This window comes from Amphiura filiformis, chromosome 15 (genome assembly GCF_039555335.1).
Source record: "Amphiura filiformis chromosome 15, Afil_fr2py, whole genome shotgun sequence".
NCBI lineage: Eukaryota > Metazoa > Echinodermata > Ophiuroidea > Amphilepidida > Amphiuridae > Amphiura > Amphiura filiformis.
Window position 1 is genome coordinate 58,256,879 of NC_092642.1, and position 24,467 is coordinate 58,281,345.

General features: G+C 36.5%; 1 protein-coding gene across 1 annotated transcript; it reads right to left on the bottom strand.

Moving 5' to 3' along the window:
- Positions 1–282: 282 nt before the first annotated feature.
- On the bottom strand, positions 283–13,907 carry LOC140170676 (uncharacterized). Its single transcript, XM_072193921.1, has 6 exons — positions 13,838–13,907; positions 13,543–13,590; positions 7,390–7,527; positions 3,306–3,440; positions 1,674–1,836; positions 283–1,057 (listed from the first exon to the last, which is right to left on the bottom strand). Exons 1-6 carry the CDS (start codon positions 13,869–13,871, stop codon positions 976–978), a joined length of 600 nt encoding a protein of 199 aa, XP_072050022.1. The 5' UTR covers positions 13,872–13,907; the 3' UTR covers positions 283–975.
- Between the last annotated feature and the right edge of the window lie 10,560 nt (positions 13,908–24,467).

Below are 24,467 nucleotides of genomic sequence, written 5' to 3' on the forward strand. Positions count from 1 at the left end.
AACCCCACCCCACCCCTCGTTCCGTAACCCCACCCCACCCCTCGTTCCGTAACCCCACCCCACCCCTCGTTCCGTAACCCCACCCCACGTTCCGTAACCCCACCCCACCCTCGTTCCGTAACCCCATCCCACCCCTCGTTCCGTAACCCCACCCCACCCCTCGTTCCGTAACCCCACCCCACCCCTCGTTCCGTAACCCCACCCCACGTTCCGTAACCCCACCCCACCCCTCGTTCCGTAACCCCACCCCACCCCTCGTTCCGTGACCCCACCCCACCCCTCGTTCCGAAAACCTGACTACGCCCAGGATGTGGTCAGTGAATTCTTTCACTGGCTGTTATTTATTTGTAGAAAGTTTTGTTAAAACCATTATTCATAATAAATTCATATCCTCGCATCTGCATAGTCTACATCCTCACGAAATATCGAAGTTTAAAAAAAAAAAATGTAGATATTTATATAGCGCTTTATGCCGTAAACAGCCTCAAAGCGCTTTACATTTATTCCGCCGTCATTAGATTATGCCGGAACTAAGTTTATAGCCTACAAATGGCGCAGGGTTCATCAGTACAACGACTGTGATAACCCTAACGAATTCCCATTGCACCTGGGTGGGATGAGGCAAGCGAGGTAAAGCGCCTTTCCCAATGGCGCAACACGGTGGTGGGACGGGGACTCGAACCCACGTAACAGTTTCGTTTACGTTAATCAATTCCAAAATGTTCCGAAATGTGGTTCTGTGACAGTATGTGGTTCTCCGTCATCTATTTTTTCAATCAAAATTAACAAAACTATAGTCTAGCATTCAGTCGTTTTTTTATCCACTGTTGAACATAACTGAACACGCATCACGTGCTGAATAGTCTTATATCCTCAAATGGGTAACATTTGGCAAAAAACAATCATTTCATTGTCATCTAAACGTTCATCGTCAGAGTTAACATTATTTGCTTGATTTCATCATTTCATCGTCATCTAGTTCACGTTGTTTACTTGGTTCCAAGAATCGATGTATATTTTTAGCCTGTTATCTTCCCGCTTCCAAACGACTACTTTGCTGCAGAGAAAAAGATACATTCGGTTTATATAACATTTGTAATTTAATTAAAATGTAGATTTAATTGCTAACCTCAAAATTTACATTGGCACTAAATTCCAAGTGACGGGGAGAAATAAGTTTGATATTAATATGGATTAAAAGGTGAGTTCGAAACATCTCAACCAATTTGGTTACTAATCAATAGTTAATAACTAGGCCTCAATAAATTTGTTTGATTGGCGTAACCCGACCGACCCTAAAAGTAAGCCCCACCCTAGACTTTTTTTTACAAAAAATAAAAATAATAAAAAAGTAAAGAAATAAAAAAACTTAAAAGAAATAAAAAAAAAAGAAAAAAAAAAGATCAAATGCCAATATCAAACACAATTTACGGCTTTAAAAAGTAAAGTAAAAAATAAATAAATAATCAAACAATTTATTTTTGAGGCCTTATGGAAGAAATATGAATTTCCATAAGCCATGTATGAAATTAAACCCATCAGCTCTATCAGCCTAGCTTTGGTAAAATGAATACTAGCAATGTACAAATGACAGAATATCTCACTTTAGACAACTTTGACGATTGAATTATTTCCCAGTTTGGGTAATAACAAAAAGAAAAATAGTTACTTACTTCCCGTTAAATTTAACTATGGAATCGTGCTGTAGAAAATACTTTTCTCGATCCCATATCGTACTGCCAGTCTTATTGGCGGATCCTGGCTGGATTTCCTTAGCACTGAGTTTGACATTGGTAACCTCATATTGGGAGAACCACTGTAACAGTTTTTCTAGATCTTTTGAAACAAAAGCAAAAATATGAAATGATATCAAAAGGATGATACAATAATGATTTGATCGCAACTTCATGTTTTTAAAAGGATTATTATGTTCTATGTTTTATGATACAATATATAAATTATGCATGAAAGTCAAATGCATTTGTTGGAGAGTATAAGCAAGAAGGAAAGGATGATAAAACAACTTTAAGTTTAAACTGTAACATTCATAATATTTTGTCAATTTCACATTACGTACTAAATTAGATATGCTCTTTACATGAAATAAGTACGATCAGACCTATATCAATGGGTGCAAGGAGCCATGTGGTGGTACCATGCCCGTATTCAGACCGATTCAGACTCCTCATCGCGGCTGGTTTTTTTCAGCAATTGCAATAATTTTGGCCCAAAATTAACGAAACTAACATTCTGTTAGTTTCGTTAATTTTGGCCCAGTGTGGGTAGAGTCCAGTCAATCTAAGCAAATTAGTGTTGTCACCCACCACTAATTGCAACAGAATTTTTTTCACTTTTATACATTTTAGAGATGTCCCCTGAACATCATACCAAACATATACTAAAATATACTTGGTGGAAAGGTAGTTTTTGGCGGGAAAAGGTCATACATGTAAAATTGTTGCAATTCGGTTTTTACACTGTGATGACAATTTCTTAATAAACCTTTTATGAATGAATGAATGAATGAATACAGGGGTCAAATTTCAAAATTGCTTTATCTTTTTAAAAACTATACCAAAGCATTCCTCTAGTCTTAAGGATTCAGAAAAAGTACAGTTTGTCATATCTGTGATGTACCATTCTCAAGTTATAAGCAAAAAGGTCAAAGGTCGAATTTTTGGCTCCACGAGAGTCAACTTTGAAAAAATGCTCTGATCTCCTTAAAAATGGTCTCAATGTGTTCGTCTTTTAAAAACACTCCAAAATAAGAATAGTTTGCCATATCTTGGATGCTTCGTTACCTAGGTAGCAGTGTAAAAGAGGTCATTGACCATTGAACTCTATTGACCCCGACCTAGTTTTCGATGTTACGCATGTAATTAAACAACGTAAACAGTGCAAATATTCTTTAAATATATTATGTTTGCAAGCCGAACAATTTGAGACTATTTTGGTTTAAATCAGACAATTTTTAGTTTTTTGACCTCTATTGAACCCAACATTTGACCTTTGACCTTTTCGGCTATAACTCAAGAACCGTACATCACAGGTATGGCAAACTATATTTTTTCTGAATTTTGAAAATTTGACCCCTGTATGACCTTTTCCCGCCAAAAACTACCTTTCCACCAAGTATATTTTAGTATACTTTTTGTATGCTGTTCAGGGGACATCTCTGACATTCATAGGAGTGAAAAAAATTCTGTTGCAATTAGTGGTGAGTCAAAACCCACTTTGACTGGACTAGTAGAATGTTAGTTTCGTACAAGATACAAATGAATAGCAGTGATAATCCAATACCTTACCTTGCCTACCGGCTTCAGGTGGACAACCTGGGCAATTATAAACTTTGGCATCCTCCGTATATAAATTCTGTAAGTCTTCCAAATTATGACCTTCTAGAGCTCCACACCACTGTTTGTTTGTTTGGGCTATTTCGTCTAGAAAACAAAAGACAAGATAAATGTCATATAAACTACCAAATTACTGTACAAAAAGAAAGCCCGCCCTTCTTTCAGGGGTCATAATTCTTAACATGATTTACATTGAAATTGATGCCGTACATTTAAGATATCTGCTAATAGACTGGTATCTGCTGAATATTACCTATACTATGTGTTATATACTGCAGATTACCAAGACTACTTGATGCTATATAATACTGAAGATTGTTAAAACTTTTAGATTACTGTGATTACTACTAAATTTAATTTGATATGCAATTTACCTATACGAGAACTTATTTACACAATTGCAGGAAGTGCAGTGGCGTAGCCAGGGGGCAGAGTCCCCCCTCCCGCCCAGAAAAATTTCAGGGACAAAATGGGGACGGTAAAGAGCAAAATGTCCTTAAAATTCCCAAAAATGGGACAAAAAATTGACAAATGGGGACTAAAATCTGACATTGCTTCCTAAACATTGCCTTTCCACCTAAATGAGGACAAAAATTTGGAGTTGCCCCCTCACACCAAAATCCTGGCTACGCCACTGAGGAAGTGGTAAAGCTACGTTGTTCACTTTAACAAGTTTTTATGAAAATCAAAATCTATTTCTCGGGTTCGTCTGTAATTATTAAATAGATAACATTGAAATACATGTAATACGACCCTTATGCTTGGTGTATTTATCATTAATAGAGAATAGCTTACAAAATACAAAACTTCAATGTATCATGTACGGTAATATAACCGGGAATGATAAATGCCCAGGTGCTCAAGTACAAGCATAACATGTAACATGTTACTAATCAACTGCAGTGTCAATAATATTATGTGATTGTAAGAAACGTTTTAACGCAAACCTGCTGGTGTCATGGTAGTAGCCTGTTGACCCATCGTGGAAAGAAATCGCGATGAATATTACTGTAACAGTAGGCCTACAGCTTACACTTTTCTCAGAACTACATGTAGCAGAATTCGAAATACGCCATTAAATTATTTTTATTCACACTTTTACTATCTATAGTTAGATTCTATGTGTGTTAAGGATCACTAACCACATTATCTTCATTGACCTAGCTCGGAATTGTCTGCTTGAAGACAATTCGTTTTTTTTATTTCATTCTGTTCTGTTTTAAATCATTTTAGGCTACACCGACGGTGATTAAATAAAAAGGCTTACTGAATTAAGGTGGTAGGCCTACTACACGTACCTCTTGATAAATTTGTGACAATTTTTGCATTCTTCTCAATATGGGCATATTGGCCAATTAAAACGTACATAACATAGTCTATGGGCGTCCTGTTCTAAGAAAACGTATATTACTTTCTAGTCTATGGGCATATTGGCCAATGAAAACGTACATAACATAGTCTATGGGTGTCCTGTTCTAAGAAAACGTACATTACTTTCTGGTATATGGGCATACTGGCCAATGAAAACGTACATTACATTCTAGTCTATGGGCATATTGGCCAATGAAAACGTACATAACATAGTCTATGGGCGTCCTGTCCTAAGAAAACGTACATTACATTCTAGTCTATGGGCGTCCTGTCCTAAGAAAACGTACATTACATTCTAGTCTATGGGCATCCTGTCCTAAGAAAACGTACATTACATTCTAGTCTATGGGCATATTGGCCAATGAAAACGTACATAACATAGTCTATGGGCGTCCTGTCCTAAGAAAACGTACATTACATTCTAGTCTATGGGCGTCCTGTCCTAAGAAAACGTACATTACATTCTAGTCTATGGGCATCATGTTCTAAGAAAACGTACATTACATTCTAGTCTATGGACATATTGGCCAATGAAAACGTATAACATAGTCTATGGGCGTCCTGTCCTAAGAAAACGTACATACATTACATTCTAGTCTATGGACATATTGGCCAATGAAAACGTATAACATAGTCTATGGGCGTCCTGTCCTAAGAAAACGTACATTACGTTTTGGTATATGGGCATACTGGCCAATGAAAACGTACATAACATAGTCTATGTGCGTCCTGTCCTAAGAAAACGTACACTACATTCTAATCTATGGGCGTCCTGGCGTAGGAAAACGTACATTAGATTCTAATCTATGATCCCGGCCTATTTTGTCTATGAGTATGCCTGCTGATACTGCCCTCTATCCAGGATTCTGCAGTAATAATATTAATCCTTGATAGATGGCAGTAGTTTTTTAATTATTATTGGCCAGCAGATGGTATAAATTATAGATACCCATAAAATTACATAAATAAAAAATAAAAAATATAATATAATATAATATAATATAATATAATATAATATAATATAATATAATATAATATAATAAAATATAATGGAGTAAAACTATAAAAAAAATAGAAATAAAAAATATAAAAATAAATCAAATAAAACAAAACAAAACATATAAAAAAGGAAAGTAGGCCTATCACACAAACTTTACTTTATATTTTAAGAGGAACAATTGTACATACAGAACTGAACTGTACAATGTTAATGTATATTTGTTCTTGTTCTTAGTAGTCCAAAAGCACATTATATGTAATAATACTGCTAACATACTAAGAAAATATATGTGCACGGGTATCCTGGCCTAGGAAAACGTGCCTTACATTTAGTCTATGGGAATCCTGGCCTATGAAAACGTACATTACATACAGACCCCCCCCCCTAAATTTCAATGCTTCCGCCGCCACTGAAGTGAAATTGACCAAAAGCATCTTCCTTTGACCAAGTTGTAGGATACAATAATAAATTGTCCTCATTTGGCCAATTAATGTTAAATTGTATATTTTCGCGCGCATCTGTCGCGGTGAAGTAATTTTAGTACTCCAGCAAAATCAATCGATAAAGTCGAGCCCATCCTCCACATTGAATGGTGGACTGCACTTATGCCCAAATATGGCACTTGCCAATCAATAATCACCCACTTGAAATCCCCTGGCTCGCTCCACTGATCAAAATTATGGACAGATATGGGAGTTGTTTTTGCTGTTATCTGCCATTTACGTATCAGGGAGGTACGAACATTTGCAGATGCCCCACCTACTCAGTTTTTAGCCTACATGAAATGTATACATTATTCTTGATTGACATGACAGCAAGTACAAAAAATATCCGTCAAGTGGTTTAGCTTTAATGTCCTTCGGAAGAGAGCGGTGCACAAGTGAGTGATAGTCACTAAAAGTTGCATTCGATTTACACAGGGAATTTTGATGGCCATGCCGTTCCATTCCTTACTAAAACACAAAAGTGCAAATATTTCCAAACATCTAAATTAGCTAAAAATTTAGGACATGTTACAAAACTATATTTTCTAAAATTTCAGAGAGTAGAAAAAATATTGCCCGGTTATTTTTCACACAGTGACGTTAACTAGGCAATGCCCTATACCTCTAACATACACTGTTTGTAGAGGTCACACGTCAATGGTGAGAGCACTGTAAAAATGAACAGTAACTGCAGTATGATCGGATTAGTGGAACGATTGTGAAATTTGCCTCAGAAACTCAATGGGAACTACTCCCTCGACCCTTACTCCGAAGACCATTGCATAACCGTTATACTATACTTGCAAATGTGCAGTGACTATACTTTGATCAGCTCGTAATCGGCGGGAATTGTTAGGCTTTTACCACTACGCCGAAAAGTAGACCTTAGAGTGTTATTGTTGACCTGACTGGTCTATATTGAGCATGTTAAATAAAGTAGACAAAGTATAGGGCTTGAATTAATAATTTTTGATACTTCTGGTGAGAAGTGTCACAAGACAATTTTCGCAATAAAATATATTGATATTAATCAGCGATGTTATAAGGCCCGCCGATTACGAGCTGATCAAAGTATAATTCCGCCTAAAATAGTCCTTGGGTCTACATAATTGTACTTACACACTTTTGAGGCGTTTATGACTGATATTGTCCCGACTAGTGGCTTTCTTACTATCAATACCTTTAAGAAGCTTAAGAACATCCTCCTCAGATAGCTTATAGCCCATTGGACTCTCTTCCGGTACCGTCTCATCGGTGCAAGGTTGGTTGACATTTATAGGGGTTTGGTTGGTACATACAGCATCGGCTAGATCTTGACCTATGTTTGAAAGAAAGCATTGAAATGATCAGCATTTTCATTACCATATTCTATTGCTGTTGTTTAAAACCGTGAAGTACAGTTTTAGACCAGTCAAATTAAGAAAAATCCCCAACATCTACCATGATTCTATTGTGTCCGATTAAGCGTTGACATATTTGGAAATATGGCTAATTAATATTCATAAGATTGTACAGCGTCCAGTTTTCTCAACTGGGTGACTTAGGCAGGTGTGAAATATAGGGTGTATCAAAATAAAGTATACAGTTTGAAATATGCCGCTGGATTAGAAAGTATGAGGTCTTTGGTCAAAATTCTCTAGTTGATAACTTAATCAGGAAGCCCCACTTGGCCAGTTCACCACAGAAGAACTGACTTACACCTGTTACTTTGATGACAGACAAAACAGGAATTACATGGATAAATTTTAACCTTGACTAATTCCCTAAGGAACTTGAACCAAAAGCGGGGCTTCCACTTTAAGGCGTGGGGTATGGGCGAACTTGAAGTACAGGTATCTGGAGAGGAGCAACGAGTTACCCCAAATCACAGCGGCAGGTAGTGCCTGGGCCGCCGAGTACGAATATGTATTAAGTTTGGGAGGTTCGTGTTTGTTTTAAATTTTGGGTTTTTTTTCCCCCAAAATTTGATATTTTTGGTGTATTTCAAAAAAGCGACATGCCAAAGACAACTTTTTGGGCACATAGTTTGTTATTGTTATTGCAGTTCTTTTCCACATACCTATACGTTACCATTCGCTTTAGTGATTTACTAACATTATATATTTTGTGACTACAATTTGGCGTTTTCAATGCGTTTTAAGCTTATCATGAAATTAACGCGAATATCTAGTCACGCTCCTTTTAGAATTTTTACCTGATCGTCGGATTTTGCAGGCAACAGAATGCAGATTGGCTCACGATAGATGTCGTATTCCTCTATGTGAGTCACTTGATGATAAAATTACTTTGAATTCCTTGTAACAACATACAAATGTTCGTCTGGAAACAGGGTTTGGAATTGATTTTGGAACAGCTAAAGACTTCAGCAAACAAACCAACACCATGAACAGAGACAGATGGCAGTAGTTTTTTTTAAAATTATTACTGGCCAGCAGATGGTATAAAATTACAAAAAAATAAAAAAATAAAATAAAATAAAATAAAATAAAACATAATAAAAAAAAAAAGGGAAAATAAAACCAAAAATAAAATGAAATAAAAAATATAAATATAAATCAAATAAAATAAAATAAAAGAAAAGAAAAGAAAAGAAAAGAAAAGAAAAGAAAAGAAAAGAAAAGAAAAGAAAAGAAAAGAAAACAAAACATATAAAAAGGAAAGTATCACACAAACTTTGCTTTATATTTTACGAGGAATAATTGTACATACAGACTTGAACTGTACAAATATTAATGTGTTTTTTCTTGTTCTTAGTAGTCCAAAAGCACATTATATGTAACAATACTGCTAACATACTAAGAAAATATATGTGTACGGGTATCCTGGCCTAGGAAAACGTGCATTACATTTAGTCTATGGGTATCATGGCCTATGAAAACGTACATTACATTCAGACCCCCTCCCCCTAAATTTCAATGCTTCTGCCGCCACTGAAGTGAACAATATACAAATGTTCGTCTGGAAACAGGGTTTGGAACTAATTTTGGAACTGTGGATGTTTTTCATCATGCTCCACAGATACATGGTATTCAAAACGCTGAAATGCAAAAAAAGTTTTCTGTGACGTCATCACTTCGGTACTCTATAGCATCGATAAAGGAAACCGACAGTTTCCGAAACTATTGAAAGTAAGTGGATATCCACCAAAAAACGTTGACAACGTAAAGAAAGCAGCAAGTTTAAAAAGCCCCCACCTCGGCTCACTTTTTGAAACTTGGTCCCATTTGTAAAAGATACTGATTTAATCTTTGTCATAATTATCAACTTAAAACATTTCCAGAAGTGTTATGTATCTTTGATGTGCCGATGCGATATTAAAAGGGCATTTCGTGATCCACAGCCTCATCCCCCACTTTTCTCAAAAAAGTTGAGATTTTTATATCACTGGAAACCTCTGGCTACATAATGTTTATGTACAAAATATTTCTTGCAGATTAATTCGTTTAGCAAAGATATCGTGAAATTTGAATTTCGTTCTGGTGCACCAGAACGAAATTACAACGCATTGTCTATGGAGCAGTGTAATACACATAATCATGCATAACTCGTGAAAGCAAAATCGGAATCAACTGAAATTTTGGGAATAGGTTTTTTCGTGGATATCTAATGAAAAATGACATAAATAGAGGATGCTAGGATCACGAAATACTCCTTTAAGTTGTTAGCATTCTGGAACGATCAGAAAGGTTATTATGTTGTTCTTGGCCAATATGCTATATATGTTTTGTTTTATAATAATTATTAAGTTCATGACCAATGATTGAATTAAACGAATAACAAGTAGGCATGTTAATGGCAATGATGCTATTGTTTAAACGTTAAAACACCGATTTGCTGTTGATATTCAAAATGGGACCAAGTTTCAAAAAGTGAGCCGAGGTGGGGGCTTTTTAAACTTGCTGCTTTCTTTACGTTGTCAACGTTTTTTTGGTGGATTTTCTTTCTTTTTTATGAATGTAGCCAAGCAGCTCTAAGCTTGGAAAGTCATCGAGTTACGAAGTACTCCATAAAACGAATAAAACGAAAAATAGATGTTTGAAATTATGTTATCCTTGATTTATGACAGTAAATAATTTGATAAAACTTTATCAGCCGTTTATTTTGAAAACTTGCTGGTCACTGCTACCGCGTGACTGTAATGTTAATAGGGATACATATACATTTTAATATACTTTAATTATTCAAGGCAACTAAGAAAATGTAAATATGAAGAACACATACCCAATGTTGACGATGCCAGCGAGACACAGAGTCAGTCCGGTTTACTTCAAATTGAAACTATGTAGCAAGGCTTATACTACGGAAGCGTCTAAGTGCCACGACTTAGCAAGATAATTATGTTTTAATGATTGTGGTTTTTTAGATTTGCGGGGCAATCTAGTTGGATATCCAAATTTCGCGGTTGATAGTTCTTTGTAGCCCTTTCTAGTTGGAGTTCATTCTAGTTGGATTTCCTATTAAGCGGCGGTTGTTGGCGGTCTTTCGCGGTTTGTAGTTTTAATTTCCCTCATTCTTCATGCCCTACCCTCTATCGGGGGTTAATTTATAGTTTAAGCTCGTTGGATATCTATACTTCGCGGTGTGTGGTTCTTTGTGGCCCTGTGGATCGATCTAGTTGGATATCCAAATTTCGCGGTTGATAGTTCTTTGTAGCCCTGCGGGCAATCTAGTTGGATTTCCTATTAAGCGGCGGTTGTTGGCGGTCTTTCGCGGTTTGTAGTTTTAATTTCCTCATTCTTCATGCCCTACCCTCAATCGGGGGTTAATTTATAGTTTAAGCTTGTTGGATAACTATACTTCGTGATGTGTGGTTCGTTGTAGCCCTGCGGGGCAATCTAGTTGGATATCCAAATTTCGCAGTTGATAGTTATTTAGATTTATAGATCTAGTTGGATTTCCCTATTAAGCGGCGGTTGTTGGCGGTCTTTCGCGGTTTGTGGTTTTGATTTCCCTCATTCTTTATGCCCTGCCCTCTATCGGGGATTATTTATAGTTTAAGCTTGTTGGATAACTATACTTTACAGTGTGTGATAGCTTGATGTCTCTATTGAGCGGCGGTTGTTGGTTGTCTTTCGCAGTTTGTGGTTTTAATTTGTTGGATATCCAAATTTTTCGCGATTTGTGGTTCTTTGTAGCCCTGCGGGCTAATCCAGTTGGATATCCCTAGTGAGCGGCGGTTTTTGGCGTTTTTCGCGGTTTGTGGTTTTAATTTCTCTACTTGTTCGGGCCCTGGCCTCTATCGGTGGCTAATTTGTCTTTTAAACTGGTTGGATATCCATATTTCGCGGTTTGTGGTTCTTTGTAGCCCTGTGGGGCAATATAGTTTGACATCCCTATTGAGCGGCGGTTGTTGGCGGTCTTTCGCGATTTGTGGTTTTAATTTCCCTTATTCTTCAAGCCCTGCAGTCTCTAGGGGGGGGGGGAATTTATAGCTTAAGCTTGTTTTATAGCTTAACCATATTTCGCGGTTTGTGGTTCTTTGTAGCCCTGCGGGGTAATCTAGTTTGACATCCCTATTGAGCGGCGGTTGTTGGCGGTCTTTCGTGGTTTGTGATTTTAATTTCCCTCATTCTTCAAGCCCTGCTTTCTATCGAGGGTTGATTAAATAGCTTCAGCTTGTTAGCTATCAAAATTTCGCGGCTTGTGGTTCTTTGCAGCCCTGTGGAAAATCTTGTTGCACATTCTTATAGGCTGTGCCAAGTTGTTCTGTGTGTCTGTGGTGGGACAGTCCCTCCTTTCAATAGGCCTTTGTGTATTTTTGCCGCTTTGCTAATTTTTCTTTACGTATGACTTTAATGACCTTCCATATTTGGGTGTCTCCTCTTTTTGGATACGTTATTGTCCCTGCTGGCCTTCCATTTAGTGGAACAATTTTTCACACCTATAGAGTGCATGCAACAAACCAACCGGAACGGTATAACAATTGAAATGACAGTCATGTAGGAATACAGTTCTACGATAGCTGAAGATGACAGAGGGACAGGTCTCTACATCGATTCAACAACCATTCATACATATTACATGTTTTATTGCCCTATTATCATGCGAATCGCCCCGTGGTATGACAGAACTTTATTAAATGAGAAAATATTGGTAACCTGATCTAGTTTCTTGTGTTATTCAGATTGTTGTGTTGTTCAGATTTAAATAAAGAAAGAAAGTAATAAAGAGATTTCTTTTATTATTTGTTCTGCTAGCGGCTGCACTATAGGTTTTTTTTAAATAGGCCCTTAATATAATAAATAATAAACCTGAGAATCAAACATCTTGCTTTGATAAAAAAAAATAATATCACAATAGCACTGGATGATTAAAATTGTGTTATCCTTGATTAATGACAATAAAATTGTTTGATACAATATTGAAAAAAACAGTTGGTCCTCGGGTTTCGAACTCGGATCCCCGGATCCGGAGTCGAACGCCGAAACCATTGACCTACGGGACTCTGATATAAATTGCTGTGTCGAAGTACATTATTTATTATATGAATGGGTGCATCGTCCGGAAAGAACAAAATAATTGTGAAAACTTGATTTTTTGGCGAATGGGGCTCAGAATTTTTATGTAGGGTATCTCAGAAAATGCTAGGGTATAATTGGAAGTAAATCTGAAAAAGTAGTGTGTAGGTGATTGCCCGCTAGTGATGTAGCCTTGTCCAAAAATTCTGGATCAGCATTATTTTCCACTAATCATGCTAATTTTCGCTATGAAATACCGGGTGAAATGAAGCAAAAGTGTTTGTTTATTATTAAACAATGGTTGACTGTAGGATTGGTGTCCCTTTTTGAATTAATGAGTTGTCAAGATATTACATTTGGGACTCTAAATAACATTAAACATGGTTTTAGATACACTTTGTACCCAGCGAAAAATATCATAGAACAATAGAAGTCAAGTGTTTTAATGTTAGGTGTAAATATAGTCTCGCGGGAGCATCTTATTAGTCTTCTTTAACAGTCCTTTTTTAAAACTTGCTGGTCACGGCTACCGCGTGACTCTAATTTTATTCGACTAGTCGTATGAAATCACAACAAACAATGGGCCAAACCTATCTAGTCTACCTAATTTCTGCACTAAAAAGTGGCGTTATACCACATCAAGTTATTTATATCCATCAATACGTTAATATTTGATGGGGTGGTTAAGTGAAAAAAACACCCCAAATTGACAAATGTACATTGGAATTACACCGGGCATGAGGTAAGTGCTCCATTTGAAAAGAAAATTAATTAATTTCTAATGGGTTAAAATTTGCTATTAACAGTAATAGTAAAGCAAACAAGACCATCCAGGCTTGTTCCGTGATTTTTAAGGCTTAAAATGGTCCACTTACCCAATCCTGGTGCTTCTGCCGTCACTGAGTGTAATTTCTCGGGCTCGTCTGTAATTATCAATAACAGATTACATTAAAATACCAGGTAAAAAACAATTACATTGCGAATTTCCATACTGTCCAAGCGTTCATACCCCATCCCTTAAGATACTAAACTTCAATGTATCATGTTGGCATACTGTAGACCTAATGATAATCTATGTGCTAAATACACATACATGCACAGTGCTCAAGTATAAGCCCAATCAGCTGTCAATAACTATCTGATACTAGTAAGAAACGTTTTAACGCAAACCTGCTGGTGTCATGGTAGTAGCCTGTTGACCCATCGTGGAAGGTAATCGCGATGAATATTACACTAACAGCAGGGTATGACACTCTTCTTTTCAGGTTTATTTTACAACCCAAACCTATACAAATCCCGTTGGTTTATGAGTGACGAAATGTCCGCATTTTATTCCCAGAATCTGTGATAAATTCCTGGTATGAATTATTTATTAAGTTTGTCAAGGCAATTGCCTCGATCCATTTTGCAATAATATAAAATCACTTGCTATTCGAATAGCAGTACAGTGAGTTCAATGAACTACGCCCTGAAACCGATGGAGTCCGCGACGGGGTCATTGAGTTTAAATGCCCCATCAAAAGAATCTCTCCACACGCAAATGAACAAACACAATAGGACAAGAAATTATCATGGTTACTGAGCTCTTCTAATATCTTAAAGACCATTATTCGTTATTATCAGTTCCAATAAACACCTTATTAATTCAAATCTCTGGATGCATTGAAATGGGTATAGCATTTTGAATAACAGTGGTAGTTTTCATGCCCGTGAACATTTGCCTAATGATTCTACCAATATGTATGAGGTGTCACCGGAGTTGGAACAGATTAGTGCATATTGACTGCACATTTAAGATGAAAAATGGAAGTTATTGTAATATTATTACAAATATTGGTATTATGACATACGGTATAGAAACGACTAATAAAATCCTGCCATGGCGTCAGGTCAAAGGTTTCGATCAGTCCCGTATGTTGAACTAAATTCATTAATATTGGAGAGCAATTTATATACCTATTTAATTTTGCTCGAAAAGTCTAGCCAAGAATTTGCTCACCGATAGCTTCACATTGCACCGCAGTCCGACCGAAAAACGATAGTAACGCATTCTAGCATCGAATGCTATCGTGTGCAAATTTTAGAGTTCTCGAATAAATTTATTTATGTATACATAGCTGGATCTGTTCTGTCTTTAAATCATTAAGTACAAAGTCTTTCGGAGCTCTATTTTGGTCAACTGAAATATAGGGGGTCTTTCGGAGCTGCAAAATCCGAAAAGGGGGGTCTTTCCGGGGGAACATACCCGTGTGGTCATTTGTGTTGAGTAACTTGAGTGCCCCCCGGGTGAATAATAGAATACAAATGACGAGTTAACTACCCAGCAAACACAACACATTTTCGACATCTTGTCAGAAAACTTTAAAATGTCGGGTTATATAAAGGGTATATCAAGGGTATATAAAAGGGTAGATAAAGGGTATAAAACGTTTTCGTAACATTCAGAAACATTTTATGATAACCTACTGCAAATAATGTTATTCAAGTGTTTAAAAATATTGTTGTAGTGTGTTTTCATGCACAACGTTTTAAAATGTTTTCATGTCCTTTATATAACCCGACATTTAATGTTATCGTTTTTACCTAAACCAAAATCTGATATAACATGTATAACTTGTTTAAAATGTTTTTTGAAACATTTTTGTGTTTGCTGGGTATGTAAACAATATGGAATTGCACATTCATATAGAACTGCAGAAAAAGCCTTAAAATGTTGCCATGTGATTTGCCAAACACGTGATATGTCAACATGTGACCATAATGTTTATTGGTGCATGGCTAGTCACACAGTCGTAGTCAACTTGCATTTCTTTACCTACTTATATGCTGGGAGCAGGAGCCAAGTAACATTCTGTCTGATTATTGTACATTCATTTTTAGTTGCTGGTAAGCAGTATTTCAAAAACGGGTATTTTTATAGCTTATGATTGACGTAGTGGGACTCAATTTTATATCAATATCTATGCTGACCAACAGATCGTTCTACGATTTAAATTACTATATGACCCGAGAAGGCATTGAGACAAATAGCATGCATGTGAAATGTTCCAAATGTTAGCGATCGAGAATGAAAAGAACAGATTAAACTATGTTTGTCTCGCTATGCATAAGTGCGTATATTTACAATATTTTCGTATGTTCTTGATTGGATGTCAGGTAGGCCTATATATTAAAATCAAAAATACTATTAAATGAAATCCTAGTATAAATAAATCGTCTTCATTCAATCGTCTATCGTGTGCATATTTGTGTTCTCTTTAAGGGAAGGGGTATGAACGATTGGACAGTATTTATTGTGGGACATTAGACCCACTAACCAATGCAAATTTATTCTGTCTGGTGTCAAGATGCACCCACCTTCAAGTTTGAGTAACGTGCGATCCCTAGTCGACGAGAAAATAGGCGGTGTTAAGGGAGGTGTAATGAGCGAACCGTGGTTTGGATTCCAGAGGGAGGGTGTCTGTAAGAGGCACAGCCATCAGAAAATAAATAACTGAGATCGCGCGCCAAATAAACTTACTGCAGAAATTTTCCAAGTCTTTAAAAAAATAGGCATAGGTGGGAATTGGGATTGCCATATATAGAAAGTTTAATATAAAATGGATTATTGCTGTAGTTTGTTTAGCTATCTTTAGGTATAGAAGAAAAGCAGACCGCAAAATATTACTTTAAGGCTTGATCTCAAAATACAACGTGGAATGTTTTGTATGTTTTGTTCCCCTCATTCAATTATTATCATGGCATATGAATTATAAACACTATCATGATAATTAAGGTAGAGCATAATCAGTTATTGCTTATAACTCTCTGTAGCTCTTTCAGATTGTTTACAAAATGATCCAAAAAACCACCTGATCATGAGCTGCTCTAAAATGAAGCTAAAAATGCTTAAGGGATCTAAAATGAGCGTTTATTGCGTTTCGACAGTATTTTTGTGGGACATGAGAGCACCTCAGACCTATCAATTGCATTCTGAATACGAAGCATGTCTTTCTGATATCAAATAATTTACATTTTTGAAAATCACAATATAATACAAATTTTATGACAAATTATAAAATTTGATATTTTCAAATGTTTGTTATATAACAGTCCTCGAAGTAAATTATATAAATCTAATGACATATTCTTAAAGTGTATGTAGCAGGGAGGAAAAGCCGACAGTCAATTGAACATTTTGACCTTTCATATTGAAGATATGGATTTTTTTCTCAAAAATTCATATCTTCAATACGAAAGGTCAAAATTTTCAATTGATCGTCGGCTTTTCATCCCACCCATACATACACTTTAAGTATAAATCATCAGATTTATAAAGTTTACTTCAAGTACTGTTAAATATCAAAAATATCAATTTTAATGATTTGTCATAAAATGTGTATTAAATTGCGAATTTCAAAAAATCAAAATTATTTGATATCAGAATTACATTCTTCGTATTCAGAATGCAATTCGATATGTCTGATGTGCTCTAATGTCCCACAATAAATACTGTCCAAACGTTCATACCCCAGCCCTTAATAGACTTGGGAATTTTAAGACATCAATAATATAAACACCTCAAAAGAAATAAGTCCCCCTCTGAACATGTCGTCATAACATCGTAAGGTTTCATTTTGTACCAACAAAACTAACTTTGAAATAATTATATGACTGTTTACTAAGTGCTGTGTGAAAATGAGAGATTTCCATGACTTCAGGGCTGAATAGGCCTAAATTGAAGACAAAAAGTGCCCTTTCCAAAAGTCACAAAGTAGGCCTATGCTTGTTAAATGCAAGTCGTATTGGGACAAGGAATGGAACTGACCATCTTACAACTCACTGTGCTGAACTCTGCACCAAGGGGATTTGCATGGCTGAATGATCAAGAATCGATGCACATTACAGTAAATGTTCACTTGGTGAGGATTTTAAACTGCACTCAAACACACGGGGTTTTCCATTAGTAACAAGCCATGAATCAACTTTTGTGACAAGCATAGGCCTACTTTGTGACTTTTGAAAAGGGCAGTTTTTGCCTTTAATTTGGGCTCATTCAGCCCTGAAGTCATGGAAATCTCTCATGTTCACACAGCACTTAGTAAACAGTCATATAATTATTTCAAAGTTAGTTTTGTTGGTACAAAATGAAACCTTACGATGTTATGACGACATGTTCAGAGGGGGACTTATTTCTTTTGAGGTGTTTATCTAAATAACGAACCTAACATCTGCAAGCCTCTAGCTAGCTGATTGACTATTTTAAATCGAACATTATTTTAGTCACCAGAAATCCAGATTTTATCACCAGGTTCTGTTTTACGCGTTCATGCACGGCTAATTTCAAACCATTGTGAATGTACTTTTGAACATTAATTTTACATGTCGCACCGTGATTCTTTAAACACAATAAATCGTATTAGCCTACCTACCCATATCAAAAAATGAGACCTTTTCGGATAACTTCCCGATAGTCACTGGGTAGACACCGGCAAATTTCACATGCAAATTAGATAGGTAGCGGGTGACTACCCGATAAATTTTTGGGAAACAATAGTGGATACCTTTCAGGTAATAGGTACCGGATGACTACCCGATGACTGTTTTGGGAAACTAGCGGGTAACCACCCGATGACTTTTTTGGGGAACTAGCGGATAACTACCCGATAACTTTTCGGGGACCTAGCGGATAACTTTTGGTGACGATATACCTGGTGACCTCTTTGGAGACTTCCTGTTGACCTTTTGGGGAATGCAGAAATACAAATTCATGAGTATGCACAAATTTATTAGGCAATTTAGCTTATTATTTGAATTGTAGATTTTGGAGACTGAATATCACTCTGCAGTCATGGCAGTTGAGCTTGTGCTATCTTGCTTTAAGAAACTTGAAAGTGTACAATGTAATTTTAAATATTCCTGATTTAATTTAATTGGTTCACACCTTTATAAGGTGCATACCTTTCAATTAATGTACAACCAAATTGTTATGATATCAGCATATACATGTATTACAGTACCTAAATGTGATCACATCACTGACACAGCATAATAATTTTCATATCAAATATTATAATTTATTTACAACAAATTATAGCTTAACATAAAGCTGATCAGTTAATTGACACATCAGCTGATGATTAGTAATTTAATTGACATTAATTTACTGCTAAAATCATGTATGATTTACTAGAAAAGATATAAACTAAAACATTCAAATGTGTCATATATTAGGTACATCAGTGTATAAAGACTGCATCAATACAAATCATTTCATACAAATTTTCCTACCTGCATTGTCATATGAAATCAAGCATTCAATGCTTTATAATTCCTACAGCATGTTCCAGATTAATTAGTAAACATCTTGTAATGTCCTACATGTAAATCCATACATTTTGGACCACAAATAACTTGAATATTCTGCACAAATATATTCCAACTGCCAACAGCTAGCTACTCCATTATTTGAATTCATTCAGTGACCTTTGACCATATACTCACCCACGCATTCTTAAGATGCTTAATGCTATTTTCAAGGTCAAATTAAAAGCGGATAACCACCGGGTAACTCCTGCAAAGAATATAAGTTTCTGGGAACCTTCTGGGTAACTCATTTGAAATATTTGAGTTTTGGGAGACTTCGGATGTCTACCCGAAAACTTTTGGATAACTTCATTAGGTATCCGCAAGGTATCCGCTAGCGGGCACTTTCGGATAACTCTGGAAAAGGTACCCGAAAGGTTTCTGATGACCACCGAATGGTCATCGGGTGGTCACCGGGAAACTTTTCTTTTTGCTATGGGTATTTAACCATTAAGGCATGTGACTCGGGGTTCATTCGCTGCCTCAGTTGGTTTCAATTGAATTTGCTTCCCTTTTTTGTTACGTCTAGATTTCCATAATTTATCCTTATTATCACATAACTAGAATTCTACAATAATATTTTGTTTATTGAAATTTTGAAAATAATGAGGGCATCCTCAGAAAATGCATGAACTTGGAAAACTCTATTCGTGTTTATTATTATTACTCGATGGCCAAAATAAAATAAAATGAGAACTACCTGCCGATTGGTCAAAAAGAAGTTTTCATTATCAATTGGACCATGGAAGTAAGAGTTTACTTCCATGATTGGACCAATCAGCAACATTGTTAGAATAATTTCACCACACAAAAAATAGGGTGAATTATTAAAGCTCCATTCTGATTGGTGATTAAAGTGAGGATATTGTGTAATTGACCAATCAGAGGCAATGTTACATCGGCAGGTAGTGCTCATGGGGTTAAATTAACCTATTCTTGTCACGTTTATCTCTTTCTGCTCCAGAATTGCAGACTCATATCAGATCAGAGAGAAATCATGTCAAGTATTGCAACAGAGTTCTTCACAAGCAGGTGAGAAGATTGCACATGAATGAGGCTGCAGGATTGCACACGAACGAGATCATAATGGCAAAACTGGATAGATCACAGTGCCAGTATTGCAAAAAGAGTTTCTCACAGCCAGGTAACAAGACTGCACATGAATTTAGGGTTCATACAACAGAGAAACCATATCGATGCCAGTATTGCAACAAGAGTTTCCTATATGCAAGTACCAAGATTAAACATGAAAGGATTCACACTAAAGAGAAACCATATAGATGCCAGTATTGCAACAAGAGTTTCACATATGGAGGTACCAAGACTAAACATGAGATGATTCACACTAAAGAGAAACCATATCGATGCCAGTATTGCAACAAGAGTTTCGCATGGGCAGATACAAGGACTGTACATGAAAGGGTTCATACAAAAGAGAAGCCATATGGATGGATGTCAGTACTGCCACAAGAGTTTCTCACGGGCAAGTCAAAAGACTATACATGAAAGAGTCCATACCAAAGAGAAACCATATCGATGCCAGTATTGCAACAAGGGTTTCACATATGGAGGTACCAAGACTAAACATGAGATGATTCACACTAAAGAGAAACCATACCGATGCCAGTATTGCAACAAGAGTTTCGCATGGGCAGATACAAGGACTGTACATGAAAGGGTTCATACAAAAGAGAAGCCATATGGATGTCAGTACTGCCACAAGAGTTTCTCACGGGCAAGTCAAAAGACTATACATGAAAGAGTCCATACCAAAGAGAAACCATATCGATGCCAGTATTGCAACAAGGGTTTCTCCCACTTAGATAACAAGATTACACATGAAAGAGAAACCATTTCGATGCCAGTATTGCAACAATAGGTTCTCACATAAAAATAGTAAGATAAGACATGAAAGAATTCATACCCTTGACAAACCAAATCGATGCCGGTTGCATAAGGAGCTTCTCAGATGTAGGTGACAAGACTAAACATGAAAGGATTCACACTAAAGAGAAACCATACCGATGCCAGTATTGCAACAAGAGTTTCTCACGGCCATGTGCCAAGACAAAACATGAAAGGGTTCATACCAAAGAGAAACCATATCGATGCCAGTATTGCAACAAGAGTTTCTCACAGGTAGGTCAAAAAACTGTACATGAAAGGGTCCATACAAAAGAGAAACCATATTCATGTCAGTATTGCAACAAGAGTTTCTCACAGGTAGGTCAAAAAACTGTACATGAAAGGGTTCATACAAAAGAGAAACCATATCGATGCCAGTATTGCAACAAGAGCTTCTCAAAGGCAGGTGACAAGACAAAACATGAAAGGATTCATACTAAAGAGAAACCATATCAATGTCAATACTGCAACAAGAGTTTCTCATCATCAAGTAATAAGATTACACATGAAAAGATTCACACCAAAGTGAGGCCATATCGATACCAGAATTGCAACAAGAGTTTCTCACAGAAAATTGAAACACTGCGCATGAAATAATTCATACCAAGGGTGACCGCAGTTAGTAAAAATTGGAAGACAATTATATTATTAGTATTATGGGCAAAATAGTCACAAGGCGAGTGTGAGAGTTAATGAGTACTAAATAGAAATAATGTTTCTTTTAAGGTGACAGAACTGCAATAATAATAATGATGATGATAATAATTATTTATAAGCGCGATACACAATAAAGAAAACACACGGAATTACAACGGAACAATAACATAAAATGATTACAAAGTTACTATGGCTATGGTATGAAATCAGTTAGTTAAACATTAAAGCCTTAAAATGTACTTTCAGAATTTACCTTTATTTTTTCAAATACCAGAATAGTAATAGTGCACTGGCGTAAAAATCCAATGGTGGCTAGGTCAAAGTTTGGACTAGCAAGAGCAACCGTTGGCGGCGCATTGTATTGTGAATCGCGAGTCTGTCGCGAGAATTGAAAATGTACATTATGAATATTAATTGATTAGGAGCTGTTATTTATTACAATTTATCATGTTTATCAATACATAGCCAATTTGATCAAACATTTTTGAATTTTGAATCATTGCCCAGCCTTGTTATAAACCAATTAAACAAAAAGCAAACTGGTATGATCAATAAAGTTATTAGCAGTGTGTATACGCCGTAGAAGTGACGTCATAATCGGATTAACTACCATAGCAATAGATGAATACAATTTTTGATTATACCGCGCTGCACTGCAGCAGGTTGCACTCATCACCTGTCTTCAATCATATAATAGACTGAATACAATACAGCTCTTTAGTCTTTTCAAATAGACTAATCTTACAGGTGCAATCTATGGTTCAATGCATCGGTACCGCATGAACGTTGTAGTGCGGGGCGATATAGCCAAAATTGTATTCATCTATTGCTATGGTAGTTTTAGGGATTCAATCATGTTTCACCGTTGTTCATCACCGTTTAACAACGATGCGGCCGCGTCGTCTGCGTGGTTTACTTCGCGAGGGCAGCTTTAGCTGCCCGAGCGAAGTAAACCACGCAGACGCGCTGGACGCGAGTGTGGCAGAATAATTGTGCAGCCACTGTGACATCCCTAGTATCAGGTATCATAGACTCTCCCGATACCTATTATATTTTGATATAGCCTACCCCCTTCCCCCCAAAAAAGGTAAATCCGGCACCGAACGAAGCAGGGGAAAACCCTCCACATTTTTTATTATATATTACAATGATCTAGCACCTTTTTAATGCATTTCAAAGACACACCCCGTACGCACGCCCCACATCCCCCACGCCCCACGCACTTAAATGCCCCCCTACATCCACGCATAAGATAAAAAATAATAATACAAATTTAACCATACGTTGCACCACAAATAAAGTCTGCACAAAAAGTAACTCAGTTGTTATAAATACGCCTATAGATTCCAAACTAATACTTGTTTTCACAATATTTTAACATAGCGAGAAGGATGTTTTCCTTACACGCATTTTGAAACCCCATTCGTCAAATGTCGTTCAATATAAACAACACAGTAGTGCTTTTACAGAAAAATACCCGAATTTAAAAGTTGCAGTTTACAGCGATCAATGGTTATAATGCTAGCACTGTAAACACGTACAGCCCTCCATTATCTTCGCGCTTACTTCAAATCAATACAAATAACTGCAACTTTTAAATTGCGGTATTTTTCTTTCAAAACACTCCTGTATTGTCAATATTGAACAAAATTGGACAAATGGGGTATCAAAATGCGGGTAAATAAATCATCCTTCTTTTTATGTTGAAATATTGTGAAAACAACTATTAGTTTTGAATCTATAGGCGTATTTATAACAGCTGAGTTACTTTTTGTGCAGACTTTATAATAATAGCATTAAATTCTTCAAATCAAAGCCTAATCGCTCATAATAACCCAGGGAAGAGTTCTCCCTGGTTGAAGGTACGGGGAAGTGCCACGGTTTTGGGGTACCTTTTCAGCGATTTTCAAACTTTTCAGGTTTTTCATGGATAATCATTCTCATGCTATATGAGTTGGTTTTCAGGGGAAACTGATGCGCTCAATTGGGCGCATTTTGGCAAAAGTGCCCTTAAAAGCGACCAAATTTTGTTCGAAGACCCCCCCCCGGATAATAACATGACATCTGACATAGACGGGAACTATTTAGTTGTACTATTCCCAAAACTACACATCCAGATTCTCATTCACGGTTTACCCCGCGGCAGATTACCTTCGCGGCTACACCTGGTGTAGCCCTGAAGCTACACCTTAATAGAGCTACTCTGAAGCTATACTCCGAAGTAGCTACACCTTAGCAAACCCCCTAGTGGATACACCATATCAGAGCTACTTCGCTGTTACTCCATCCATTGTCTGTCTAGAAGCCAACTCCGGTTTCATTAGTTGATATTAAGGGTCGACGCGGTATTGTTGGTCGAAGCAGCCAAAAAAACAAATTTTCATAATCTAAATCAATATATTATTGAAGAATAACACTTTGAAGATTTGTAAAAGTTCATTCTATAATTCATATACTTTGAAAACTTGCTTGATTTATTGTTGTTAACGAGTTATGCACGTTTTACAAAAGTGTTGTTGTTTTAGCCCTTTTTACAACATAACTCAAGAACAACAGGCCCTACAAAAGTATATCTGTGATATTTGAATTCTTTCTACACACTCGCTATGAAATGATCAATGCCAAAACTCACTACCATTCGCAAGATGCTGTGATCTAGCAAATCGCAATAGTTTAAAATAGTTGCTAACCTTAATGAATACAATTATATACAATGGTAGGAAATGGTAAAGGTATACACTTATCGTGATAATTGTTTGTTTGCGTTCTGTATTTGACATGACTTCTGCACAATAAGTAGGGCTATAGAAACAAATTAGTGACCAATATAAAGTTGACATTAATTCTGGTTAATTATAGTTATTAGTTCGTAAATACAAGCATCAAAGCATCT